The sequence below is a fragment of the Rattus norvegicus genome, chromosome 3 (assembly GCF_036323735.1).
Source record: "Rattus norvegicus strain BN/NHsdMcwi chromosome 3, GRCr8, whole genome shotgun sequence".
Classification (NCBI taxonomy): domain Eukaryota; kingdom Metazoa; phylum Chordata; class Mammalia; order Rodentia; family Muridae; genus Rattus; species Rattus norvegicus.
Window position 1 is genome coordinate 160,709,181 of NC_086021.1, and position 25,563 is coordinate 160,734,743.

Genomic DNA, 25,563 nt, shown 5'->3' on the forward strand with positions numbered 1-25,563 from the left:
ACAAAGTGTTAAAAATTCGCTAATCTGGGTAATGGCTAAATGGGTATCCATTGTGTATTTTTGCAAACTGTCTCTCTTCTATAGGTTACAAATTTCAAACTTTATAAGCAGAAGTCAGAAGAATGTCTCCACAAATAGGGAGAGAACACACGGAGAAGTGACCAGTGAAGGACTGCTACCCAAAGTACACAATGAACTCATGACACTGAGTGAGCAGGGGACAACCTAAGTTAAACCTGAGCAAAGGACCTGAACTACACAGAGAATAAGCCCAAGAAAGATGACCACACCCGCCTCTAGAGGGCTACACTTAAAACAATGTGAAGCCACTATCACAGTGCCAAATGCTGACATGGGTGTGGGCCGCAGAAGCTCTCCTTTTTGCGGACAGCAGGAGGGCAGAGCTGCACAGCCATTTCGGAAGACAGTCTGCATGGACTCCTTTTCCAGCCGAGGCATTCTGGAAGAGGTAAAACTACGGAGACAACAACAGGATCAATGCTTCTCGGGGACAGTGGGGGAGGGGACAAACAGAACACAAGGATGCTTACAGTGTAAATCAGTGCCCTAAGACACTGACGCGCTGTATATGCCACTGTATGTATGCCCAAACTTGCGCACTGTACAAACACTAAGAGTAACCCCAACATGGAGGTGATATGTGTAGGTACATGGCTTGTAACTCAGGCACCTCCCTGGTGCCACACAACAGTGGGAACAGTGAGCAGGTGGAAACTAAATTTCGGTTCTGAAAAAAAAAGCTGGGAGTGGAATGAAGATGTACTTGATGTAAGCAAACTTTCATTTAAAGTGTCACACACACATGTGCAGGGTGTGGAGATCAGAAAACAAATCTGCAGTCATGGTCTCTCCTGCTGTCTGGGGACTTTGGGACAGAACTCAGGTTGTCATGCCTGTGCACAGGCACCTCTATCAGCAGCTTTGCCCACTGAGCCACGTGCTGGCCCCGACGGACCTTATTCTTGACTGAAGCAGTTAGCCTAGTCCTAAGTCTGTAGCCACTGTAGCATCTGTGGACTCTTTTTTTTTTTTCTTCTTTTTTCTTTTTTTCAGAGCTGGGGACTGAACCCAGGGCCTACCACTGAGCTAAATCCCCAACCCCGCATCTGTGGACTCTTAAATGCAAGATTTTACTTCCTGAGACATTTTCCATGAGTACAGTCTTCAAACAGCAGATAGTAAAGAAAAAGAGAACTGAGAACTGGCTGTGTCTACGGCAAGTACTTCTCTCGCCCATACTTGGTTATGCGGGCACTTTGATACCATTCCTTATTTTTGCTACTGAGTCCCTCTGCCTTTTCTCGTGGAAAGACGCCCTTTAGAAGTACCTGTGGAAATCACTCAGGTCTTCTGCATCAATATAGTCATCTAAGTTCAGAGTCAAGTCTGCCACCTGCTGTGTGCCATGCTCCTAGAAGAGTGAAAACAGAAAATGAGAGACGGGTATATTTATTTCCCAGTTTATTGGTAACAAGGGAAGCTGGGCAACGAACTGTGGTACCCAGTGCATACATAACCATAATCTGGAGCAGCACAGAAACAGGCCCAACTAAGGGCAGGCATCTTGCTCAGGAAGGGAACATGGAGCACTGTAGACTGAGTACTAATCAACACCCAACCTCAAGAGGGCAAGCAACAGTGGTTTCTAGGGTTTGGGGTACTGCTTTTGTTTTTGTTTTTAAAGATTTATTTATTTTTATGTGAGTATATCATTGTCTTCAGACACACTAGAAGAGGACATCAGATCTCATTACAGATGGTTGTGAGCCACCATGTGGTTGCTGGGAATTGAACTCAGGACCTCTGGAAGAGCAGTCAGTGCTCTTAACCACTGAGCCATCTCTCCAGCCCTGGGGAGATGTGTAACTTTGAATCTACCTTAATGAGCTATTTCCATTCTTTTAATCCGCTTAAATTAACCTAAAGGAATTGTTTGTGACTAAGAACCCAGTTCTTAGAAAAGAATTATATGTTCACCAATAAAGAAAAGGCCAGTGAAGTAACCTTCACACATGTTGAATGGAAAAGTCAAGTACAAATAATGCAGTCAGACACTTTGTAAGCACATGCAACCAAGACAAAATGGAACAGAAAGAAAGTCATTTACTTCCGTGTGTTCACAGTTCAGGGGAGAATACGAGCATTAGAGCAGAGCACAGGTAAGTACACAAACACAAGACATGGTAGGTACCAAATGGAAAATAGAAAGAAAGCTATCATTTAGACTTTTCTGGCAGGTAAGGTGGATAGTCAGGGCTGAACGCTCATGCAAGAGCATATACACACACACACACACATACACACACACACACACACACACACACACACACACACGTGCGCGTGCGCGTGCGCAAGAGGAGGGGCAGGCTAAAGGAATGACGGCAGAAGGTATATACACGTGTACAATGTATTGGAGGTGTCAGCTCCAGAGCAGGATTCATGGACTGTAAAGGGCCCAGACAGTACAACTTCTTACTTACGAAGATAAAAGAGATGCTGGGGCTAACTACAGTAGCCTTTACCTCCTGTGCTGCCAGTGAGTGCTGCTGTGGACAGGAAGTTCCTTTTTGGTATAGTAGAGGCAATGAACACCTTTGAGCACAAAGCTCTCCTACATACATACACTATGGTTTCTCACCTCAGGAGAAAATGCCCAAGGTGGGATTGCTAGGTAAAAACTTTGGGGACATTTCTGAATTCACTGTTAAAATGAGTTTCTAAACAGGCATCTCAACCCCACACCATGAGCAGAACCCGGGTCAGACTCACCAGCACATTGATGATCATGCCGTTCTCCACAGACACAGCTTTCAGAAGGAGTTTTCTGGCACCGTCCTTAGACTCATACCGGAGGGCATACAGTTCTTTATTGCTGTTCCACTCAGCCGGCAGTAGTTCTGACTTCTTATCATTGGGGTCTGGCTGAGAAGACACCAGGCTTAAGAATAGGAAGAGCTTGGCCTCAGAACCCAAAACTACAAAGGACCATATTGCCCAGACCTCATCCCGTCCCTCACACCACAGACGTGTCCAGGGATACACAGCTAGTTAGAGGTCTGGGAACGACCAGTCTTACTCAGCTGTGTGGTTGCTTTGAGGACAACACAGGAAGAACCTGCCGAGAAGCTAAGGCCTTGGGCTGGGACTAAAGCTAAGTAGTAGAGTGTCCTACCGTGTAAGAGGACCTAGGTCCCAGAGCCACCCAAAGCTAAAATAACTAACAGCCCTGGCTTTTCTACTCTCTCTACTCTGTCATCCTAACAAGAATAAGGCCAGTGTGGAATTAAAAGCAGTATTTCCCACAATTCACACCTTGGGCTATCTGTAATGGCATCACAAATGACTAAAAGCACAGATCCTAAAAGACTCCAACAATTGAGGCGGTTTGATAAAAATCGTGATCGTAAACCCCAAATGGAGCACACAAACAAGATTTACAAGTTGTAAAATAGGTCCTTATGTAGCCTTCAGCAGCATAGAAGTTCAGTGTCATCAGTCAATACGCATTACCACTAAAGCCTATGCACAACCAATATTCTGCATTGTGTGTGTGTGTGTGTGTGACTTTTGTATTTGTATCATGTTTTCGTTTCCTTCACATTACATCACTGTACACAAAGCTCAGCCTGGATACTCTATTCCAGAGTAACCATTTTGACGCCCAGTACCCACATGGAGGCTTTCAACCATCTGTAACTTGTCCTACGGGATCTGGTGCCCTCTTCTGGCCTTAGTGGGTACCAGACAGGCATAAGACACACAGACATACATGCAGACAAAACACTGATACACATTAAATAAGCTAAATATATATTCAAATATAATATAAACTATCCATCCACCCACCCACCCATCTATTCTAATGCTTTTGAATTCAGTTGCTTTCCACCTTATTGTCTGAAACACGGTCTCTCAATGAACCTGGAACTAAGTGACTCAGAAGGCTGGCCAGTGAGCTCCAGGGAAGTGCCTCTTCCTCTACTCAACACCACACCTGGCTTTGATATAGGCGCTAGGAACAAAAACTCAGGTACTCATGCTTTCAGGGTAGGCACTTCACCGACTCAGCCATCTTCTTGGCCCAACCCTTGCCCTTTTTATCCAGTGTTGTTTTGGGAAGGTGATCAGTTGTCTGTATCTGATCCACAGGCACAACTATACTGGGCTGCACAACAGAATATGCTAGGATTTACAATTTCACTGGCTGACAGACATTAGAAGTTCATTAGAGGTTATAAACAATGCTGCTATGACCATATTGTTGTACACATCTGGCACACATGTGGTATGCCCAGAGGAAGAACTTTCATAAGATAAAAGCAAACTGTGTACCAGATACTGACGGGCACTCTCACCTTGCAATATGCAATCTTCTGGTGCTACACGCAGCCTGCAGGATTGCTATTACCTTCTCGTTTGTCTCTGCCAAGCCGGTGGGCTGTAAAATGTATCTGTGTCTCCTTTATTTTCCTATTTCATAATTCTAAGATTTCCTTGTCTTAGTTATAACTTCTATTGCTGTGATTAAAACACCATAACTAAAAGCAACTTGGGGAGGAAAGGGTTCATTTTTATTTACTTCATTATTGATTTTTCTATACCATCATGTATCATAGAAGGAAGTCAAGGCAGGAACCTGGGGCAGGGACTGAAGCAGAAGCTATGGAGGAACTGCTTGCTGGCTTGCTCAGGTTGCTTTCATACTCACCCCACCCAGGACCAACTAACCAGTGAGCTGGGCCATCTTTCCCTCAGCAATCATTCGTCAAGAAAATGGCTTACAGATTTACCTATCTCATGGTCAATCTTATGGAGGCATTTTCTCAAATGAGACTCCTCTTCCCATGTAACTCTAGCTTGTGTTCAAAGTCCCCCCCCACCCACAAAAAAAACCCCCAAGCAACAAAGACATTCCCTTTCAAACATTAAAGTATGAGAGTACTTCACAATTCACAGTAAAAACAAGCAGTGACTTTCAGGTAGGGAATAAAGTTCTTAAGCAGGACCACTAAAAGAAACAGAATGCCACTTGTGAGGCTACCCATAACTTAGAGCTTCTGTTCAGCCATGACACTTCAGCGAAAAGGAACCACAAATGACAAGAATTAATAACCAGACATAGGGAAGGCTTGGAAAACAAGCAACAGAAAGCGCAGCTAACCATATAAACGTTGTTTGGCCTTCCAAATGTACCAGCTACCAAGGGCAGCTGAAATAGTGAGATGAAGGCTACACCAGCCTAGGACTGTGAGTCTGACTGGGCATGTGTGAACCTTCAGACAGTACTTCCGGGAATTTGAACTTACACAGTCCCTTTGGGATACCATCTAGCAGTACTTAGTACTTTTAGGTGACCATATAAGCCAGGACTCAAATGTCCGCCTAGAAGGAAGCTGTGGAGATACATGGGAGCCTGAGAAGCAGTGTCCACCTTCATCCCAGCCTGGGCTTAAACAGTCGAAGCAGAGGTAAAATGCATACTAAGTTGACACTGGCTTATTACACTGCAGTCAGAAGGAACACACTAGATCTAATTAAAGTATTCGTGTGTGTGTGTGTGTGTGTGTGTGTGTGTGCGCGCGTGTGTGTGTGTGTGTGTGCACGCAAGTGTGTGTGCCTGAGTGTCCACTGGCAATCAAGGGCCAGGAGAAGAGGAGTAATTCTATGAAACACTCTCCTCTGGGCACACCATGCACATAGCACTCATGAACACCACCTTCCTAAGAGCAAGTCACCAAGATAAGCAATATTCTGTCAGGAAGCACCAACTGGACTCTGTGGGTTATGAGTGGGGTACATGAAGTGGGAATTTACAGGGGGAGAGGGAGGAGTTGGGAAAAGTTTACGGACCAATACCGTTGATGAAAAAGCACACGTTACATTGTCAACACAGAATAGCATGACCAGAAGCTGTGCTCATGAGAACATGGTGGGATGGGAAGGAGTGAGGCTAGAGATGGAGAACACTGACAAAGGTCCACACAGGAAGGACTTTACACAGCAAATGCAAGGGAAGGCCACCCCTGGTACTTGGAAATCCTTTGGCAGAGGAGTCCCATCAAACTTGGCTAGGTGACAAGGAAACTGGGCTTCAAGCAAAGTCAGGAGAGTAAGGAGAAAACAAAACTGAAACTAGCCACAGCCCTGAGAAACCCTCTTGCCTTGCTGGGTAATGTGCTACTGTGGTGTGGACTTCAAGGGTTACTTCCGGGTGTTTAAGACAAGGCTGGCAGACCTTACCCATGTTCTGTCAAGACCTTTGACTTTACTTTCTCCTGTCCTATATGGACAGCATTGACCCTACTAGCAGGCTCTCTTGGCTTACAGACAACCTCTTCTGCTCCCCACATCAACACCTTCTCGACAGAGCAAGAGAGAACTGCTGGGGTCAGGTAACAACAGATAAAGCTGTTGCCTCACTATGGTAAGACTGATGCTTCATCCAGACAGGCCCAACACATCATGTGGCTGCCCTCTGCACCTTGAGATAAAATATCAAGTGTCCCAGAAGGCTATGCTTGGCAGGTAACCAAAGCATCATTTAACTCCCTCAGATGAAAACTCGAAGGCCTGAGAGGACAGAGCAGGTCAGGCTGGAGATCCTTCCCAGACAGACTGGCCCTAAGAAGGTAAAGGTAATTCTTAGGCAAATCCTGAGGCTAGAAACACTTTTTAATGACCACTGAGCTCACTCCAGTGCCTCTGGGCTAGAACGCAACCAACCAACCAACCAAAACTGCACTCAAAAACAGCTCATTTTCTCTTTATAATCTACAGACTCCCACAACACAAAGTCAAATTTTCTAACTCGTACCTATGGCCTTCTCCACAAGGAGACCAATCAATGCCTGATCTTTGTTCGAGTCAACAAACTTGTTCTTGAAATCAAATATTACAAGCCCAGCTCTGTAGCACTAGAGACAAAAGCAAAGAAAAAGTGGGCAGCACAGCTCTCTAACTGCTGAGTTGGTATTACAGAGTCAAGTGCATGCTTTGTTTCTCTCTTACTACCCACAGAAGGTGGGTGGCAGGAGGCAGCTAAAGACAACACAAATACCCTCTGGAAAATAAAATTCTCTAAAGATAAGTTAACAGTTAATAGTCTCTCAATTTTTAATTGATTAATTTTTTTTTTCTTCTACCCTGAAAAGACATACCCGTCAGCAGAGTGGAGGGTAAAGGCAACTTGAGCCCTGAAAGGACTTTGGGAGAATGGGCAATAAGAAACAAACAAAGCATTCTAGTATGAAACCCAAACACTGTCCTCTCTAGGGGCAAGCTGGAGTTAGCACTGAGGTAGACAGCTGGTCAGCAGACAGTGCTTTCTAAAAGTCCCATTCCCCAGGCTCCTAGGCCCTCCCAAAGATGTCTGGATCTTGCATCCTGAGGAACTACTTGAGGTACGGAAGAAGAGAAGATGGGGAAGGGGAGAGGAGAGAAATCAGTAAAAATGTTTATGTATTGATTCCTTCTGGTGGGGGTTAAGGGTGAAAGGGGGCTGAGTGGTCTGAGTTCCTAGTTATATAGGACAGACATGAATGGAACCCAGCAGGGCCATGCCTGGTTAAATACTCAGGGTGTTCAAAGTGTGTCCATAAAGCTGTGTAAGGAGAGACAATGTCCTAAGACAGACAGATATCTAAGAAGCTAAAAATATTTAGGGGTTTGGGAATTGATGCAGCTAGAAATGAGAGGAAGATTAAAATCTCACCACAAAATCCAAGGGGTGAGGGGAGCCTTCTTTTCAGAATTGGTCTGAGTTATGTGTGCCAAGACAGTGACAGTGGGGCAGGCTCAGAGTCCTGAGTCCCCAAATGTTTGTATGTGGGGATTGTGGCTAGGAGGATATTTCCTCTGATGGAGCAGATAGTAAATGAAAGGGCAGAAAGGAAACCAAGGCCAGTTCACCCCAAAACCTACAGGCACACATGGAGGGTGAGGGTTGTGAGGAAGGAGCAGAGAAATGGAGACTGCTAGGGCAGAGAAATAGTGATACTAAGGAGGTGTCAGCAAAGCATCATTGGCCAAGAGGCCGAATCTGGAGATGAGAGAGTAGACGGGATTCTGGTGACGACAGCTAGGGGAAGACGCTCACAGTCAAGGTTTACGTGTGTAGTTACTAGGTTAAGTGCTACCTAGGTTCTGTTTCTAGGCCTGTAGACTGTGAATGGGCAGTGAGTGGGCTGTGGCTGATCCATCATGCTGAGTGGTGAGGAAGGGGTCCTAGAATATGGCTGAGTGGGTCAAAGTTCACTGCCACACTTGTGCTTGGATCCAGGTGACTAGAGTTGGGTGTGTAGCACTGAGTATTCCATGGCATGAGCGTGTGATAAAGATGATTTGGAGAAATCGGGTGGATGAGGACCCTGAGGAAGCTACTAGCCTGTCTCGGTCAAATCCACACAACAGGGCCTAAGCGACTGCTTAGCTGTGTCTGGACACCTTTCCGTTCTCAAGTTTACACACACGCTGTGCCAGTTGTTGGCACCAGCGTCATGGGCGCAAAAGTGCGGCGTCAGAAGCCTCGGGCCCTGGCTTTAGACTCTGGTTTCAGATTCCCCTCTACCCAGGCTGGCTCCGCAGCGTACCTGGTCGCCGGTGCCCAAGCCATAGTAGCCGTTTGTCACCACTTCCCAGTGCAAGAAGCAGACGAGTGCGTCCTGTGGGCAGGTCATGGCCGGCGCGGCCGACGCGAAGAGAACCTCCAAGCCCGCCATGGATGTTTGCGGCTTCTATGGGAAAGGAAGAAGAGGAGGGGACTGTGCAGCAAGCCGTTCTGCCTAAAAGAAGCGGGACTGCAAACAGCGGTGACGCCTCTGAATGTTGCCTTCGCTTTCGGCTCTGTCTGCACCTGCGCGGAAACGCGGAAACGCAGAAACTCGCACCGGAAATAGCTGCTGATTTGTGGACTCTCCGGGCTGGAAACACCTCCGCGAACTAGAGGGTTCCGCTAGGAAGCGCGTGGGTAAGACGTAGCTTCTCAAAGCCTATCTGCCTACAGCAGATGGATTGCTGAGTGCCAGGCTGTTGGTCCTGGGGAGAGGCCGACTGCTGCCATCTACAGTAGACTTCTCATCTGCGAAGTGGAGTGTGTACTAGGCCAGGGAGGAATTTAGGCAATCTGTCTTAGATGTTTTCATAGTAATTTATTAGCATGCCTTCAGTGCTTGCCTGGTAGCACTTTATTCTGCATTCTAAACTTTAATGCATTTATTGAACTCTCCAGATCCAATCTTATACAGTTGGTGTTGATGACAGTGCTATACCACTACGTAGATTTGGAAATCGTGTCACAATCAGCCAATGAGCAATAGAGATGCTCCTCGGAACTGGTCATTGCGTTTCTAGGATAGCATTTATATGTATGTTGATTGCATGCTAACTCCTGTGCCAAAATCTTCACGCTCCTCTCAACAAATTCATGGGGTATATCTTATTACTTACCCTCATCTTGCAAGTGACAAAAAGATCAGAGAGAGAGAGAGAGAGAGAGTTGAAATGATTTCACCCAAGAAAACACAGCTTTTGACCACACCTGCTAATTGCCAAATGTCAACCACTTGTTCCTCGATCTCCATCAAGATTTTTTTTTTTAACCAGCAGATGTTTCTCCAAGTTTCTTGAAGTCCAATACTTTTTTTTTTGTAGTCAAATAAATTTTCACTTGTTAGTTGGTACCATGACCCAAACCTTTGTCATTTTTTGTTTGGTTGCCTGGCATCAGCCTTGCTTGGCTGCCCTATTTGCACCCTACAACCAGAGAGATTCTGTTAAAACACAGGGAAGACCATGTTCCTTAGGCCCAAGCCACCCAGAGTTCCCACCACAAAGGAGAAGGTTACTCTAGGTCTGCCACTCTCTTATAGGCCCTGTGCCTTTCTGATATCACCTCCAAGTGTCCTTTCATTCTCTGATCGCCTGGCTCCAATGGCCTTGACTTCTCTCAGCCCTCATGCCTAGGCGAACAAGCCATCGGTCTTGCCATGATGGAACTTTGTAGTGTTTTTTTTTTCAATAGACAAAAAGCAAGCCAGTATGAAATCTGTCGTTTGGAGGTGCTTAGAGGCCTAGGCAAAGCCCACAGGAAGCATATGTGTCAAGTGAAGATCAGGAAGGGTTTCTTGGATAAAGAAATGGCAATTGCACAGAACTCTCATGGAAGGATAAAGAAAAAATGTTCCCGTAAAAGAATATAGCATGTGCAGGCACCAAGGTGGGAAATGGAGCTCTCCCTGTGTAACTGGAGAATCAACACTGCCTCTCTATCTCTTCCTCATCCTTAATTACTCTCCACACTCGTCGTTCTCAATCTGGAGGTCATGGCCCCTTGGGGGTTGCATATCAGGCATCCTGCATATTAGATATTATGATTCATAACAGTAGCACAGTTACAGTTAGGAAGTAGCAATGAAGTAATTTTAGGTTGGGGGGTCACCATAACTCTGTATTAAAGGATCGCAGCATTGGAAGGTTGAGAGCCACTGCTCCACACCGTGCTGGAGGAGTCTGGTGGTATGCCAAGGGGGCAGGCATGTAACAGAGAATGCGATCAGCTCCAGTAGGGTGGAGAATTTTATCACTGAAGTAGGTTAGACTTGCTGGTTCATGATGATAGCAAAACTCAGGCTGGACTTTTGGTCATCTTTATTAGTGGTTTTAAGGTTTTTTTTATTCTTTCTTTCTTTTTCCTGCTGTTGTTTTGTCTTTTGGTAATGAGGCCTAAGCCACCAGTTCTCCCACCCCTACCCTTGGTTCCACATGGCTTTGCATACCATTGATTATGGCTTGCAGCTCTCATACTTCCCTTTTCTTTTATACACTATTCCCTTTCTTAGCGTGGCTTCCCCCAAAAGTCAGTACTGAAGGTATGTATGGTGGCTTGTGTCTGTAATCCCAGGACTTGGGAGGAAGAGGCAGGGTGTAAGGAGCTTAAGGCCCATCTCAGATTGGTGATGAGTTAAGGCTGTCCTAGTCTACAGGAGATCCTGTTGGGAGCCTGAGTGGCTTTATTTGAGAGCTCCTAGCAGGAGGGTGGGCTAAAGGAGGTACCCGATAAGCCTCTGAGAGCAGTTGGAACTCACACTTGCTGGCAAACAGTGAGGAGAGCGTATAAAAGATCTCAGAGATGTCCCAACTCAGGACTGGGAAACTAGGATAGTATTTCACTCGGGTAAGAGCTTCTTCTAGAATTATGGAAAGCCCTCGGGTAGAGAGTTACAGAATTCAAAGGAAGTGACTCTGGTGCTTACTGGTGACCTCTGGGACAAGCAGGACATGACATTTGCTGGGGTCCTCCTACCTCAGCTAAGGGTGATTTGTGCCTCAGAAAGTCTGTGTTCCAGTAGTCAGTTTGGAAAAGGCATTAGTGCATTGAAAGAACAGAGCTAAGCTGTCTTCTGCACCAGCCTATAAGTCCCCTGAGGGCCTGGCTGTGTTCCATCCATCCTGTCCCCAGCATCTTCCACCCATGAGAAAAAGTAAGAAGATTCTCTGCCTCCCTTGGTCTATCCAGGTGTTTCTGTAGACTTACCTACATCAGCAAGGGCCCGGGTCTGCCCTGGGAGTCCTGGGAGGAGCTGAGACAGGGAGCAGGTGGGAGATGCCTCCCTGGCCCCCCGGTAGACCCAGTCTACCTAGGTGGAAAGGGGCCCATGCCTGATTAGGGAATAGGGTGAAAGGAAAAACTGGTAGGTGGCAGCAGCCACCAGTTCCTGGTTGCCAAGTGACAGCAATGTGTACATTCCAAGCTCTGTGCTCCCTTGGAAACTGTTGAGATAGGATCTACAGGTCAGGCCATGGGACCAATGAGGAAGAGCCCAACTAGCATCCTTTTCTTTTCGCTTCAGCTCAGCTGCTGACCTCCAGAGAGATGTCTACGAGAGGTATTTTTCTTTACATCCACCAAATGACTGACTAGAGTGTAAGACTTCCCCTCTACTCCCCACTGGGTGTACAGTGCAATTGCCACTAAAAGCAAACAGCTTTCTTTTGAAATATAATTTTAATATAACACTATTAGTTTTTCAAACATTGTTTTTTTTATATTGCGGCCAAACACACAGAACAGAGTTTATTTGTCATCTTAATCATTCGTAATCACTTAATTTAGTGACACCAAGGGCATGTGTATTGTGTAAGCTTCACCACCCCTCGGCTCCAGGCATTTCATTTTGCCAGGCTGAGACTCTGCTCATTAAACAGTAAGTTCCCACATCCTCCTCTTTCAGTGGGTGGCAGCAACAATTCTTCACTTTCTTTCTGCGTGGTTGGTTTTGTTTGCTTGTTTTGTTGTTGTTGAGACAGGGTTTGGCTGTGTAGCCCTGGCTGTCCTGACACTAACTCTGTTTGTAGACTAGCCTGGCCTCAAACTCATAGTGATTCGATCCTCTGCCTTCTGAGTGCTGGGACTAAAAGTGTGCGCCACTGCCCGGCCACTATTTGACTTTCTATCTGTGTGGATTTGACTCTGTGGACGTGGCGTACACATATGACTCTGCTTCTGTGCCTTTAGGGATTTAAACCTAGAGAGAGAATTGCTGGATCATACAACATTTTTATTTTTGATTACTTTAAGGCAGGGTTTTATGTATCCAAGGCTGGCCTCAAACTCATTATATATGATCCTGCTGCCTTCGCCTCCCGAATGCTGGCATTACAGGTGTGTACCACCACTCCTAGTTTTTGTGATGCTGGACGTAGGAGTCCAGGGCTTGGTGCATTCTACCAAGAATTCTACTGAGTAAGATACAGCCCAACCCTCTATTTTTAAGTTTTTGAGGACCTGGACCTACACACATACTATTTACCTGGGGTCTATACTGCTTTTTATTCCCATATACAGTGCATACAGGTTTCAATCTGGCCAGCATTTTTTTGACAGGAGTCACTCTAATGAGTGTGAAGTGATATTTTCTTGTTACGCTGTGTTAGGTGTCATTATGGCGTCCACTGTCCTTTTGGTTTGCATTTCCTTCATGCTTTGTGGTGCTGAACATCCTCTGGTGTGGCTTTTATTTGGAGAAATGTCCGTTTAAAGCATCAACTTGTTTTCTAATTTTCGGGATTTTTTCTCATATGTTTTAAGTGTTATTTCTATATTGGCTGCATTGATTTACAAATATTCCTTCTCTTTCTGTAGGTTGCTTTTTTTTTTACTTTATTTGATAGTATCTCATGTTCTTTCTTTTTCTTTCTCTGTATGCATTGCATACTTGTGTGCATTCATGAGTTTGTGCATTCGTGTGTGTGTGTGCATTTGTGTATGTGTGTGCATTTGTGTGTGTTGGAGACCAGAGGACAGCCTCTAGTGCCATTTCTTTCTTTTTTTTTCTTTTCTTTTTTTCAGAGCTGGGGACTGAACCCTTCTAGTGCCATTTCTTAACAAATGTCCACCTTGGTTTTTTGTTTCTTTGTTTTTGAGGCAGGGATTCTCACTGGGAGCTGGGGCTTGCTGATTCAGTAGGCTGACAGATCTGTGATTGAGGTATTTTCCAGTCTTTGCTTCCCCAGTGCTGTGATTGTAACTGTATCCCACTCTGCCTGATGTCTTTATGCAGATGGTGGGAATCAAACCTGCATCCTCATGCCGGTGCAGCAGGCCGAGCTGTCTCCCCAGCACCTGTTGATAGCATCTTTCTACAAACATCTTAAGTGTCCTTGAGGTCCGTGCTCAGCAGGCTGCTTCTGAAGAGAGAGGCTGCTCTGGGAGTACAGTGGAGCCACATCTGGAGACTGTTAGCACACTGTACTCATTGCTGCTTGAAGAGCATCTTTCTTGAAGTAACCATTCTATGGATGGAATTAGAAATATGTAATTCTTTTGAGTCTGTCTGTCTTTGACATGTCTGAGATCTGCCCATCCTGATGGAGGTGCCAATCTTTTCTCTGTTTTTTTTTTATTTATGTTGTTGTATAGATATAACCCAATTTATCCACTTCTTTTTTTAAAGATTTATTTATTTATTTTATGTACAGCATTCTGCCTGCATATGTGACTGCAGGCCAAAAGAGGAGGGCACCAGATCTCATTACAGATGGTTGTGAGCCACCATGTGGTTGCTGGGAACTGAACTCAGGACTTCTGGAAGAGCAGTCAGTGCTCTTAACCACTGAGCCATCTCTCCAGCCCAATTTATCCATTTCTTTACTGATAGGCACCTGGGCTGTTTTCATGGGCCACACTTCTGTGAACATTCCTGTACCAGTCTTGGCACGGACATACGCTTCCATTAGTCCTGAGTAAATTCCTTTGAGTGGAATTGCATGGTATTAAACTGGCTCATATTTATCAGACACTGACAAATGGAGTTACTAAATGGTTATATCACTCCACCCCTCACCCCATCAGTGAATGAGAATCCTAGTGCTCCACATCCAGCAGGAAGGGATTTACTATGGAATGTGCTTACAAAACAGTTGGATAGTGTAACACTTCCCCTGAGGAATCCCTTTCTATTCATCCCTGATAGGGTACCAACAACATACCAAAGACACGATTCTACCCAAGTCCATGTTGGGGGAATCAATGAGTTGAATTTTACAGGAGCAAACCGAAGTGTTTTACCAAAAAGTCCCATCTTGGATGCTGACTTCCCCAAAGCTGTATAAATGAAGTCTCCCGTTAGTTAGCCTCCCAGCTCCTGCATAGCATAGCATCTTCTGAGACCATGTCCCGCTGAAGTGGGAGTAAATGTGCGTGTGGGGAAGTAGGGTATGTGAGTGGAGAGTATGAGTGAGTGTGAGAGAGAAGGTGATATGGGTGTGTGAAGTGGGGAGCTGGAATCTTGGGCGATTGATAACTCCATTTCAGTTCAAATGCCAATGCCCTAGGTTGAGATTTCAGAAGTGTGTGGTATGGTCACAGGAGCACAGATTCCCATCGTCACCCTTAGCAGCCTGAATAATTAGTTCCTCTAAATATTTCCCCTTCTCTACCTTACCCTGAGGCTCATCTGTTTAATTTGGTCCCCAGCTGGTGGTGCTTTCTGAGGGAGCCTGTGGAACCTTTGGAAGGGTAGATTTCACTGGAGAAAGAGGAGTTTAGGAGGCCCAACCCAGTTATAATCATTTTCTCTGCCTCCTTCTCCACATGTTGTGCTCCAAGCTCCTGTGGCTAGGGACAGAAGTTAATCTCACCGCCATGCCTTCCCAAGGAAAAGAATGAGACAAAATAAACCCTCTTTCCTCAAGCGGCTTCCTGCCCAGTTAGTATCTCCTGGCAAAAAGAATAGTATTAATAATAACTAATACACATTCTAAGTCCATCCCTCTGACAGCATTTCTCCCAGTCTGCAGGAACCCACCCCTGAAATCTGAAGTCAACGCAGGGACCATTCACATACTGTGAGCTATTTTGAAGGCATCAGGTGGGTGAAGGAAGGGCTAGGAAAAGGGAAGAGCCCACGCCAAGAACAGAGAGATAAGTATAAGCATGAAAAGTCCCTTCCAACTGCAGGGACTTTGGAAGGCCCATGTAGAGGCGAGGGAAGCCACTAGAGGGCGTCCGTATCCGTACAAAAGCTCAGGAAAGGGGCGGGGCCTGCACCTTTTTACTGCTTTGTTCTTTCAGGTGGTTTTCACTGAATCCTTGAAGGTTCACAATACCCCGGCAGGTTCATAAGACCCCAGGAGGCTGTTTACATCGCGACCTTCAGCTCTGCACATCATTTGATTTCAGGAGAGGGAGGCCTTATGGGATGCCGTTGCTTTGCTTCTGAAAGTACACCCTTTCCCCGCCCCATCAATGAAGGTGAAGGGGAGAGAAAGAGGTGATGGTTTCTTTGGCTGCTGTTGTAATAAGAATCAGCTATTGGTGTCTACGGCCCTGTTAAAAGACAATTGTCAAGGGAACGAACTAAGATCACGACCCTTACAGAGCTATGAAAGAGACTATATTGTAAGATTTTACTTCACTTGTTAAAAGTGCGAGGGAACGATACAGATGATACAGATGTTATAACGGTCTAAAGGGACTGGATTATAAAGGCCGACTCTGTGTTTCCTCAAAGGGAAATAAAAAGATGCTACCACATAACAGAGTTTGCACAGCTAAGGCTATCTTTAATCTACAGGTGGTGGCGGTGGGGTGTGCATCAAGCTTAAGGGACAGTCGGAAAGGCTCTGAGATTCCAGCTTCTTATGCTGGTCAAATGAAGCACTTCTCAGCTTCTCTGGGTCTTGGTTTCCTCCTCTATAAAATGGGGCTACTAACTGGTTTCCCTTCCTGACTGCTGAGGAGATGGAACGAGCCTCTAGCTGCTTTTGCTCATGAGGTATAAGCAAGCTTTTACTCCCTTTCCTTGTTCCTTAACATCCTCTCTGGGACCCTCCATCCCTGGGTCGGGTACCTTGTTTTGGATTCCCTCGTTCCATCTTCTGCGCTTCCCATGATGAGAGAGACTCTGAGGAGCAGACCAAACTTACAAAGGCGGTGGCACTTCAAGGATGCTCTCTGTATCCCACCACACATGGAGACTTAATGCTGGCAATTGAGTCAAGTGATGCCCCAGGCATGGTTTGGAACTGCAGGGGTACCCTGAGGTTACGGTAAGCCTGATGTGTGTAGCCAGAGTGCAGAGGGAGATAAGGGGTGGGCCATGAGATCGGAGAAGTAATAACAGAGAACCCCAATATTACCAGTGCCTTGTAGGGCAAGGAAAGGAAGGACTGATTCTGTTGAATGTCTGTGTGACCCATGCAGGTCTCCCTCCCTGATGGAATCCCTTCCTCTGCCCCAGAGAGTTGGAGAACTCACCTCCTGAATGCTGCCCGCTCCACTTCTTCCCCGTTGCAGGGCTGACAAGCTTCCAGACCAGAGCAGCCTGGGAAAGGCCTGGCAGGTGGCGTGGCTGTGGTGAGTCATGGCAACTGGCTGGCAGGGATGGAGCAGGGATGGCTTCTAGCCTTTAGCACATGAACTCCAGACCATCCAGCAGTGCCATAGTTTCCACCTCGCTCACATGGCCTGGCAGATAGGGCCAGCCTGGCTGGACTCTAACGAAAAGAAAGAAAAAGGCACAGCTTACCCTCTAGGTCAAACCTACGTGGACGGTGAAGGTAAGCAGGATGGGCAGAGGCTAGCCTCCTCTGCAGCCGTGTTCTAGTTCTCCTGAGTGACCTCCCTGTCGCTCCTCTTCTGACAATGTCAGCAAGGTAAGGTTCCTGCATCACTTAGGGTCTTGAGTGACCCAGATCTGGGCCATTGATTGGCAGGACAGATAGAGCTTTTGTCTTTATAGAGACTTAGTTAGAAAAGAATGACAATTCAAACTGATGTGTTTAAAAAAAAATGTATCTAGTGGCTTCCGTACCAAAACTGTCCTAAGGAGAAGGCACACCAGAGGAGGATAGGGGGTGAGGGGATGTGCTTTAGCCTAGAAGACCACACTGACAAGGAATATCAGAGTAGAGAGCCAGCGATGAATGGAGTCAGGTGATAACGGAGGCAGGGGGACTAGCGGGTGCAAAGGTTCCCAAAGACCAAGGATGCCTGACATGTGTGGCTGGAGTAAAGAGGGAGACAAGGGATGAGACTTGGAGTCAAAGGTAACAAATATTATCTGGGTCTTGTAGGGTCAAGGAAAGGAATGGGACTTTTTTTTAAAGATTTATTTATTATATTTAAGTACATTGTAGCTGTCTTCAGACACACCAGAAGAGGGCATCTGATCCCATTACAGATGGTTGTGAGCCACCATGTGGTTGCTGGGATTTGAACTCAGGACCTCTGGAAGGACAGTCAGCGCTCTTAACCACTGAGTCACCTCTCCAACCTAGGAATGGGAATTTTTAAAAGAAAATCTTTTATTTCATGTGCTGAAAACCGTTAGATTCCTGCTGGCTTCGCCGATAAGGGGGATTGAGGAAAGAGAGAGAAGCGGAGGGGCCTACAGCTGAAACAAGGACCACTCCTGGCAACCAGCCTGGCTCTCCGTTTCAGGGTGTCCAGATGGGGAGCCAGAGGGAGGACTGGTGCCTGGTTATGGAGCAATGTTCATCAGGGACCTTGATGTTGGTAACGGCTGGGCCACCTCTCTGAGTCACCTAAAACCCCCACGTGAGTGGCCTATGCCACATCGGGTTGCTGCCTGCCACCATCCACCAGCCTCGGAGTGGCAGGGCTTCCCTGTGGCAGCAGTGCCCAGACTTGGCCTCAATGTAGCTTCATTGGAGCAAGCGGATAGTGGATGCCCCAAGCTCCATGAATAAATAAAATCTGGAGAAGACATAGGAAAAGCCAATGGCTTCATTTTACAGATCGGGAAGCTGAGGCAGAGTGACAGGAAGTGGGACACTAAGGCTCAGAGATGCCTTAACTGGACAGAAGCAAAGTGGTGACTTTACTTCCTGGTTCCCCAAAACCTGTGTCCCTTGCTCAATTCTGAGACAAAAATCTTGATGTATATATGTGTGTGACAAAACTTTTCCTGAGGAGATGAAACACACTCACCTAGTCACCCCAGACAGGGAACCCATGACAGTCCAACGTACAGATACCCCTAAAGTATTCCAACTTGGTAAACCAATGAGTTTTACTAGAGTTACTTATAAAAATATGAGGGAGAGGTTACTCACAGGAGCAGAAATTACTCAAAGACAGGTGCATCGCCAAGGCCCACCCCAGGGTAGAAGATGCTCACACAAGCCGGAGCACACTGCACAGCCTGCAGGCAGCTCTACAGCCTGGAGAGTGTCCTTTCCAGGAGCCTCAGTGGTTCTGAACCTCTTCCAGGTGGCTCTTCTGGTCTGAATCTTCTCAGTAGCTTTCCTCCTCTCAGAATCTTTGCATCTCAGCAGGGCTTTGAATCCTCTGGTAGGGAGGGGCCTAGTGAATCTGCTCAGTTCCAGGGAGTTCTTGAAGCTGTGTTGTTGTTAACTTCCTTTAAGGAGCAGAGAGGAATGTTTTGGTCTGGGAGGAGACTGTTACACCACTCCAGACCCACAGACGGGCTCTACTTTGCACCCCAGCCCCACCCTCAGCTGGATGGGGGCTTTGCACATCACCTCTCTGGCTCTCATAGTTCTTCATCTGCAAATGGAGATCGTGATGGCAAGACCACCTTCTCCTGGGACTGTGGCAGCAGTTAGGGAGACATGTTGGCATGAGTTTTCATGTTTTGTTTCTACGCTGAGACTGGTGTGTCCAGAATTGGTTGAGTGGAATGGAGGTGATCTGGCTGGGTGAAGGTCTGGGAACTGTCAATCCGGGAACTAAGGGAACTGTAGAAGTTTGGACTGTGGAGCTGAGGGTTCAGGGACTCCTTACCTGCTGCTAGTGCAGGGGCTGGGAAGGAAGCTGTGGTGGAGTTTGGCCCAGTGCCCTGAGCCCTTATCTGACAGTACTGGGACCTGGGGTTTGTCGGGGAGCTGTGGTACTGATTTAATAAGGTGGTATGTAGAGGGCAGAAACAGGAGCAAAGAGTGAACCCTTATCCATCAGAAAAGCAACCAGAAAACTGGAAAGCATGGTCAGAAACAAACTTTTCAGAACCTTTGTAATTAATCAAAGTCTCATAGTAATAGAGAGATCATTTATTCAAGGAAGAAGGTTAAGGGACTAGGACAATGGCTCAGTTGGTTTTAAAAATAGGTTTGTTTTACAAGCATGAACATCTGAGTTTGGATCTCCAGCACCCTTGTGAAAAGTTGGGCACAGCGTTTACGTCTCTAATCTCAGAGCTTGTGAGGAAAAGAGGATGATCCCTTGGCTTCATGGTCAGCTAGTCTATAGCAGATCAATGAGCTATAGGTTCAGTGAGAGACATGAGTGATGGAAAAAAGACAGTTGGCATTGACCTCTGGCCTACATGTGCACACACATATGCATATTCATACATACATATATGCATGCATGCATGCATACATGCATGCATACATACATATATACATGTACACAAAGGAAGAAAGTTAAGTGTGAACTGAAGCAAGGGCTTTGTGGGGTTCTTGCCTCACTTTCATGTTCTTTATTAGAAGGTTGTGATAGCTTTGGAAACCAACAGGCCACATCCATGATGAAAAATCATCCTGACAGCCTGAAGGCACAGATGGGGTGAAATGTCTTTCAAGGCCTAAGACTTGACATTTTTCTTCTTGTCTGCTGAGCCTCTGGAAGACTCCACTTGCAAGGCTGTTTTATTACCTGACTCACAACTTACCCTGTACAGAAGGCCTTTTGCTGAGTCCTTTTTTCTGGGGAATGTTTGCCAAGGTATTTACAAGTAGTTGGGAAACTTGTGGACTACTTAGGTGGCAGATAAAATTTGGGGAGAACAATAGGTTAAACAAAAAATATAATGAATTGAATAATTAGAGGGTGAAACCTCATAGGAGCCTCAGAAAGCTCTGACCAGTTACTGGGAATCTGTGAAACTGTATGCTTGCAGGACTGGGAAGTGCCCACACTCAGGCACTGGTCCAGAAAAGGGTCCTACACTTTCTCTCTGCATAAGCATGAAATGAAAGCCCAGCAGGTAACCAATTGCCTGGCTGAGTTTTGAGCGCACACACAAATAGGGTATATTTTTGCATAGACAGAGTAACTTGTTCCAAGTCTTTAAGGAAACCTCTGCCCAGTCATTGGCTAAAGTAACTGAACAGAAATTCACTACCATACACACAAAAGCATGCAGACCTTACAGAATATGTTCAGAGAAGTCAGTAAAGTAAGGAACACATCCAGGGGAGGGAAGAACAGCTCATGTCTAGGGCATCTGCATTATGCTGTATGAAGTCTCCTGTATGATAAGCCATGCAAAGATACAAGAAACTACAGAAACACAAGGTGGGGGGAAGCAAGCAATAGAAAGTTTCTGTTGGGAAGCCTAGATGTCGAGCTTACCCAGATAGTTTAAGTAGTCTATTTAAAATATACTTGAAGAACCACGGAAATCACTTTTAAAGAGCCAAGGGAAAGTGGGGTGATGTCTCATTGAATAGGCAATAATAACAAAGGGATAGAAGTTTCTTTAAAAAGAAGTAGGTGGACATTTAGGAGTTGAAAAGTGTAATTAAAATAGGAAGTTCACTGGGAGGATACATCCGCAAACTGGAGCAAACAAAAGGGAAAGTTGGGAAACTTGAAGCAGGCCAAATGAGATTTCCATGTCTGAGCAACAATGAAAAACAAACAGGACTGCGAAGGTCTGTGGGACATAATTAAACATAACGTCATTCCTAGAAAAGAAAGGATAGTTGAAGAAAACATCTGTTGAAAATACTTTAACCTACACATCCTCACAGCCAACAGCTATAAATAGCACAAGTTCAAAGGCCCGTATCTGGACACGTCACTCTCAAACTGTTGAATGTCAGAGAGAGGGCGCAAACCTTGAAAACAAAAGGGAAGATGTGGTTCGTCTGGTATTAGGAGTCGAATAAGCACAATAGCTGAGCTCCCTCAAGAACTCTCGAAGGCTAGCAGGCAGCAGATGACATTCTTAAAGCACCGAAAGACGAAGACTGTTAATCAAGATTCTGTATCCGATTCCAGAAAGATGGCTCAGCTGGTACAGGCACTTGCCACCAAGGTTGGTGACCCGAGTCCCGTCCCTGGAGCTCACTTGATGGATGAAAAAGCCAGCTCTAGCCTCTGACCTCTACATCATGGCATGCACATAATGTCTTCTATACATGGACATAAAATAAATATATAAAATGTAAAAACCATGGTGTCTTTTGGAAATATGAAAAATGAAGACATTTTTAGGTAAACAAAAACAAGGTGATGTTTGGCAGACAACCCTTCAAGAAATCTAAGTGAAGAGCTGGAGACACACCTCATTAATAGAGTGCTTACCCAGATTTAATCCCTAGCCATGGGCAATGCCAAGCACCAAAAGAAACCAACACCTGTTTCATGTTTTTGGTGTTTTAGTTTATGGCTACAATCCCAACACTTCAGCTACTGTAACAGGACGATCACAAGTTCAAGGCCAGACTGAGCTACATGGTAAGACCATGTCACAAACCAAACCAAACCAAACCAACCAAACTAACCAACCAAATAACCAACCAAACAAGGGCTGGGGTATGGCTTAGTGGTGAAGAACTTGTATAGCATGTGGAAGACTATGGGATTGACTCCCTAGTGCCAAAACAAACAAGCGGAGTAAACCAAGAAAATACTCCAAAGAGAATCTTTCAGGATGAAGTCAAGAACACAAGATTAACTCAACTCCATATTAAAAGACAAAGTAGCCATTAAAGGTACACAGTATGCACACGTGTAACTTAGATTACTATTTAAATAACTGATTCTAAGTCTGTCCTGGCAGCCTACAACCTATAGAGATATAATTTATATACTGTATATAACAGTAACAACATAAAGAAATAAAAGACATCCAGACTGAAAAGGGGATAAACAAAAATACTTCAATTTGCAGATAACATGATCATAATCTTATAGAAAATTCCAAGGATTACACACACACACAACAGAGAGAGACAGAGACAGAGACAGAGATATGGAGAGAAAGAAAGAGAAAAGGAGGGAGAAAGGGAGAGGGAGAGGGGGAAAGGGGAAAAGGGAGGGGGAGGGGAGGGGAAGGGAGGGAGAGAGAGAGAGAGAGAGAGAGAGAGAGAGAGAGAGAGAGAGAGAGAGAGCTCGCTCGCACTAACAGCTCAGTAGTCAAGAGCACTTTGTTGCTGTTGCAGAGGACCCGGTTCAGTTCCCAGAACCTACATGGTAGTTCACAATGACCTGTAATTCTAGTTTTAGGGGATCTGATGCCCTTTTCTGGCCTCCACGGACACCAGATATATACATGGTGCACATACAGATATGCAGGCAAAACACTCATGCACATAAAAAATTAAAAAATAATTAAGAGTTCGTCAAGGTATAAGGTACAAGATAAATATTAAATCAGCTCTATTTCTGTGTGTCAACTGTGAGCAATCCAAAACTTTAAAAGGAACACAATTAGAGTAAAAGGCTTAGGAAGAAATTTAAAGAGGACACGTTCACTGAATAGTACAAAACATCATCTAAAGGAATATATCTAAACCATCCGAGTACTCACAGGACATTTGTATTCTTGAACTACAGCTTCAATACAATTTCTGTCAAAATCCCAGCTGAAAAATTTCACAGGCTGATAAGCCAGTTCTAAAATTCTTATGGAATTGCAAAAGACCTAGAATGGTCAAATAATCTTCAAGGGGGTAATTATAAGACTCTTAAGACTTTATTTCAAAATCTATTACAAAGCTTTCGGGAGACTGTAGAACTAGGCTAAGGATAGACAGAGAGATTACTGGAGTTCAGACATCTGTGAGCAATTAAGCTCCGATAAAGGTATCAAAGTAATTCAGGGAGAAAGGACAGTCCTCAACAGAACTCCCAGAACGCCAAAGAGTTCATCTTGTCACCATGCAGTAGATAAAATACCAAGCACATACAGCCAAAGGAAGAATCTGTAACATTTTTTTAAAATGCAAAGAATGCCACCAAAAGAATGAACAGATAATACACAAGAGAAAATATTTTACCATCGTATCTTTGATAAAGGTATAAATGCCTAAAATATATACAGGACTTTTACAACATCACAATAAAAACATTAAGTAAACCAATTCAAAATGGGAGCAGAGTTTTAGTAGACATTTTCCCAAAGAAAATACAGAAATATCTAATATACACATGAAAAAATGCTCATCATCAATAACTAGGGTAATATTAATCTAAGCCACAATCAGGTATCACTTCACACATACTAGGATGGGCATAGTAGAAAGTGAGAAAGAAGAGAGACAGATGTCTTCCCCAAACTGACCGAATGATCCTTTCAGACTTGGCCAGAATAAACCCTTTCTCCCTGAAGTTGCTTTTGTCAGCGTATTTTATTACAATATAAAAGAGCAATTAATAAAGAAAATTGGTACGCACCGTTGTTGCTATGGTAACACTGACCATGTGGTTCTTGGCCTTTAAATCTGCTTTGCAAGAGGAATGTGGAAGAGTTTGGAATTCTCGACTAGAAAGAAAGATTCTTTGATTATTATAAGCCGGTGGTTTTCAACCTTCCCAATGCTGTGACCCTTTGATGTAGTTCTTCATGTGTTGTGGTGACTCCGACCCAAGAATTGTTTTGTTGCTACCTCATACCTGTAACTTTGCTACCTTTTTAAGTTGTAATATAAATATCTGACATGCAGGATATCTGCTCTGTGACCCCCGGAGGGGTTGAGACCCACAGGTTAAGAACCACTGCCTACCACCGTGTAAGCAGAGTTTAATTGGCCATTCTGGTGGCGGGGAGTGGTTGAAATCAAGTGAGTGATTCAGTTCATGAGGTTTCAGAGGACAACTATGGTTGTCTCACAGACAGAACTGGAGACTATCCAATTTATAATCCATTTTATATATCCAATTTATAATTATGTCAGATTTGACAAAGAACCTGGCTGCATTCTACCCATGTCGAAAGGGTTCGCGTGAGCCTGAATTAAAAGGCAACATGCTGATTCCATTGGTGGAGGTAATTTCTGGATAACAGAAGGTTCAGGCCGAGACACGGCTGCTATTACTGCATTTATCCAGGCCTAGAGTGAAGAAGAGCAGACAAGCAGGGCACAAATATATTTTTTAAAATGCAGTTTGTTCATAAAAAGAACTCAAACAAGTTTAACTCTACGGCTAAGGCACACAATAAAGAGGATGTAATTGTTAAAGTGTTCTTCACTGGGACAGCAAGAAAGGAGCCCAGGGCAAGACCCTGCCCATCAAAGGCTCCAACTTGTGAAAATCCAAACTAATTGGAGAGGATGGAGTCTAAGCTCACAATGCCTAAAGGGTTCCCTGCTCTTGGAAAGCAACTGCTTGGGAGAGTGTTTCCCTCGAGTCAGCACAGAGGCTGCAGCCACTGTGGTCCAACTGGGGTCACGCTCTTCCCAAGCTGACAACAGAACTTGGCAGCTCTGTCCGCGTGGTTCCACAGGCATGAAAGATACAAGGTGGAGAGCGTATTGATTCTCCCTCCATGGCTTCAGATTGTCACTGTGTGGCGAGGCAGTGTGTTCCAGAAGTCCCTGAAAAGAGACCATTGTATGAAGTTGTGAAGGTGGAGCCTAAATTGCAGTGGAGGCCCCAGGATGTTGGAGAGTGCAGAGCCATGGGACGTCCCCTAGGGGAAAGCCTCACAACATACTCATGAAGCATTTAATGCACACAAAGGATGACAGAAGTTACCATGGTCTCTCCCATCTTCCTCCCAAGTGCATAATAAACTATGGTTAGAAATTAGACGGCTTGTATTCTGGGAAGCTCTAACGGATCTCCCAGGAAACTAGGAACCCTTGTGCAATAATGGTAAGTCCAATGTTTGCCTCCCTGGTCCCTCTCCTGCCTTCTGTTTTTCTTAGCCATCGTAGACAAGATGGTCCCCTGGTTGTAAGGAACCTGTGTTTGTCAACTTCTTTTGCTAAAATGAAGTACCTGGGCCTAATGAACTTCTAAAAAGAAAGGTATACTTCTGCTCATGTTTTCTGCGATTACAGTCTAGTTTTAGGGTCCTATTTCTTGGGGCCTCTGGCCAAGGCAGC

At 45.2% G+C, this 25,563-nt stretch overlaps 1 protein-coding gene and 1 long non-coding RNA gene across 5 annotated transcripts in view; one reads left to right on the top strand and one right to left on the bottom strand.

The window, feature by feature from the left end:
- Psmf1 (proteasome inhibitor subunit 1) overlaps positions 1–11,735 on the bottom strand; it is a 25,172-nt gene extending 13,437 nt beyond the window's left edge. The window contains exons 1-4 of one of the 3 annotated variants that reach the window (NM_001101005.1): positions 11,552–11,735; positions 8,610–8,753; positions 2,791–2,943; positions 1,350–1,432 (exon numbers count right to left, since the gene is read on the bottom strand). In NM_001101005.1, coding sequence (NP_001094475.1) covers positions 1,350–1,432; positions 2,791–2,943; positions 8,610–8,738 — 365 coding nt within the window. In that variant the 5' untranslated portion in view covers positions 8,739–8,753; positions 11,552–11,735. Of the gene's footprint in view, positions 1–1,349; positions 1,433–2,790; positions 2,960–8,609; positions 8,754–11,551 lie in introns of those variants that run through there. The other 2 variants (XM_039105878.2, XM_063284578.1) reach the window with 2 other exon arrangements.
- Positions 1–22,505, top strand: part of LOC134486185 (uncharacterized) — a 25,482-nt gene extending 2,977 nt beyond the window's left edge. The window contains exons 2-3 of one of the 2 annotated variants that reach the window (XR_010064991.1): positions 85–16,566; positions 16,721–22,505. This is a non-coding gene — a long non-coding RNA (uncharacterized LOC134486185). Of the gene's footprint in view, positions 1–84; positions 16,567–16,720 lie in introns of those variants that run through there. The other variant, XR_010064990.1, reaches the window with a different exon arrangement.
- The last annotated feature ends 3,058 nt before the right edge of the window (positions 22,506–25,563 follow it).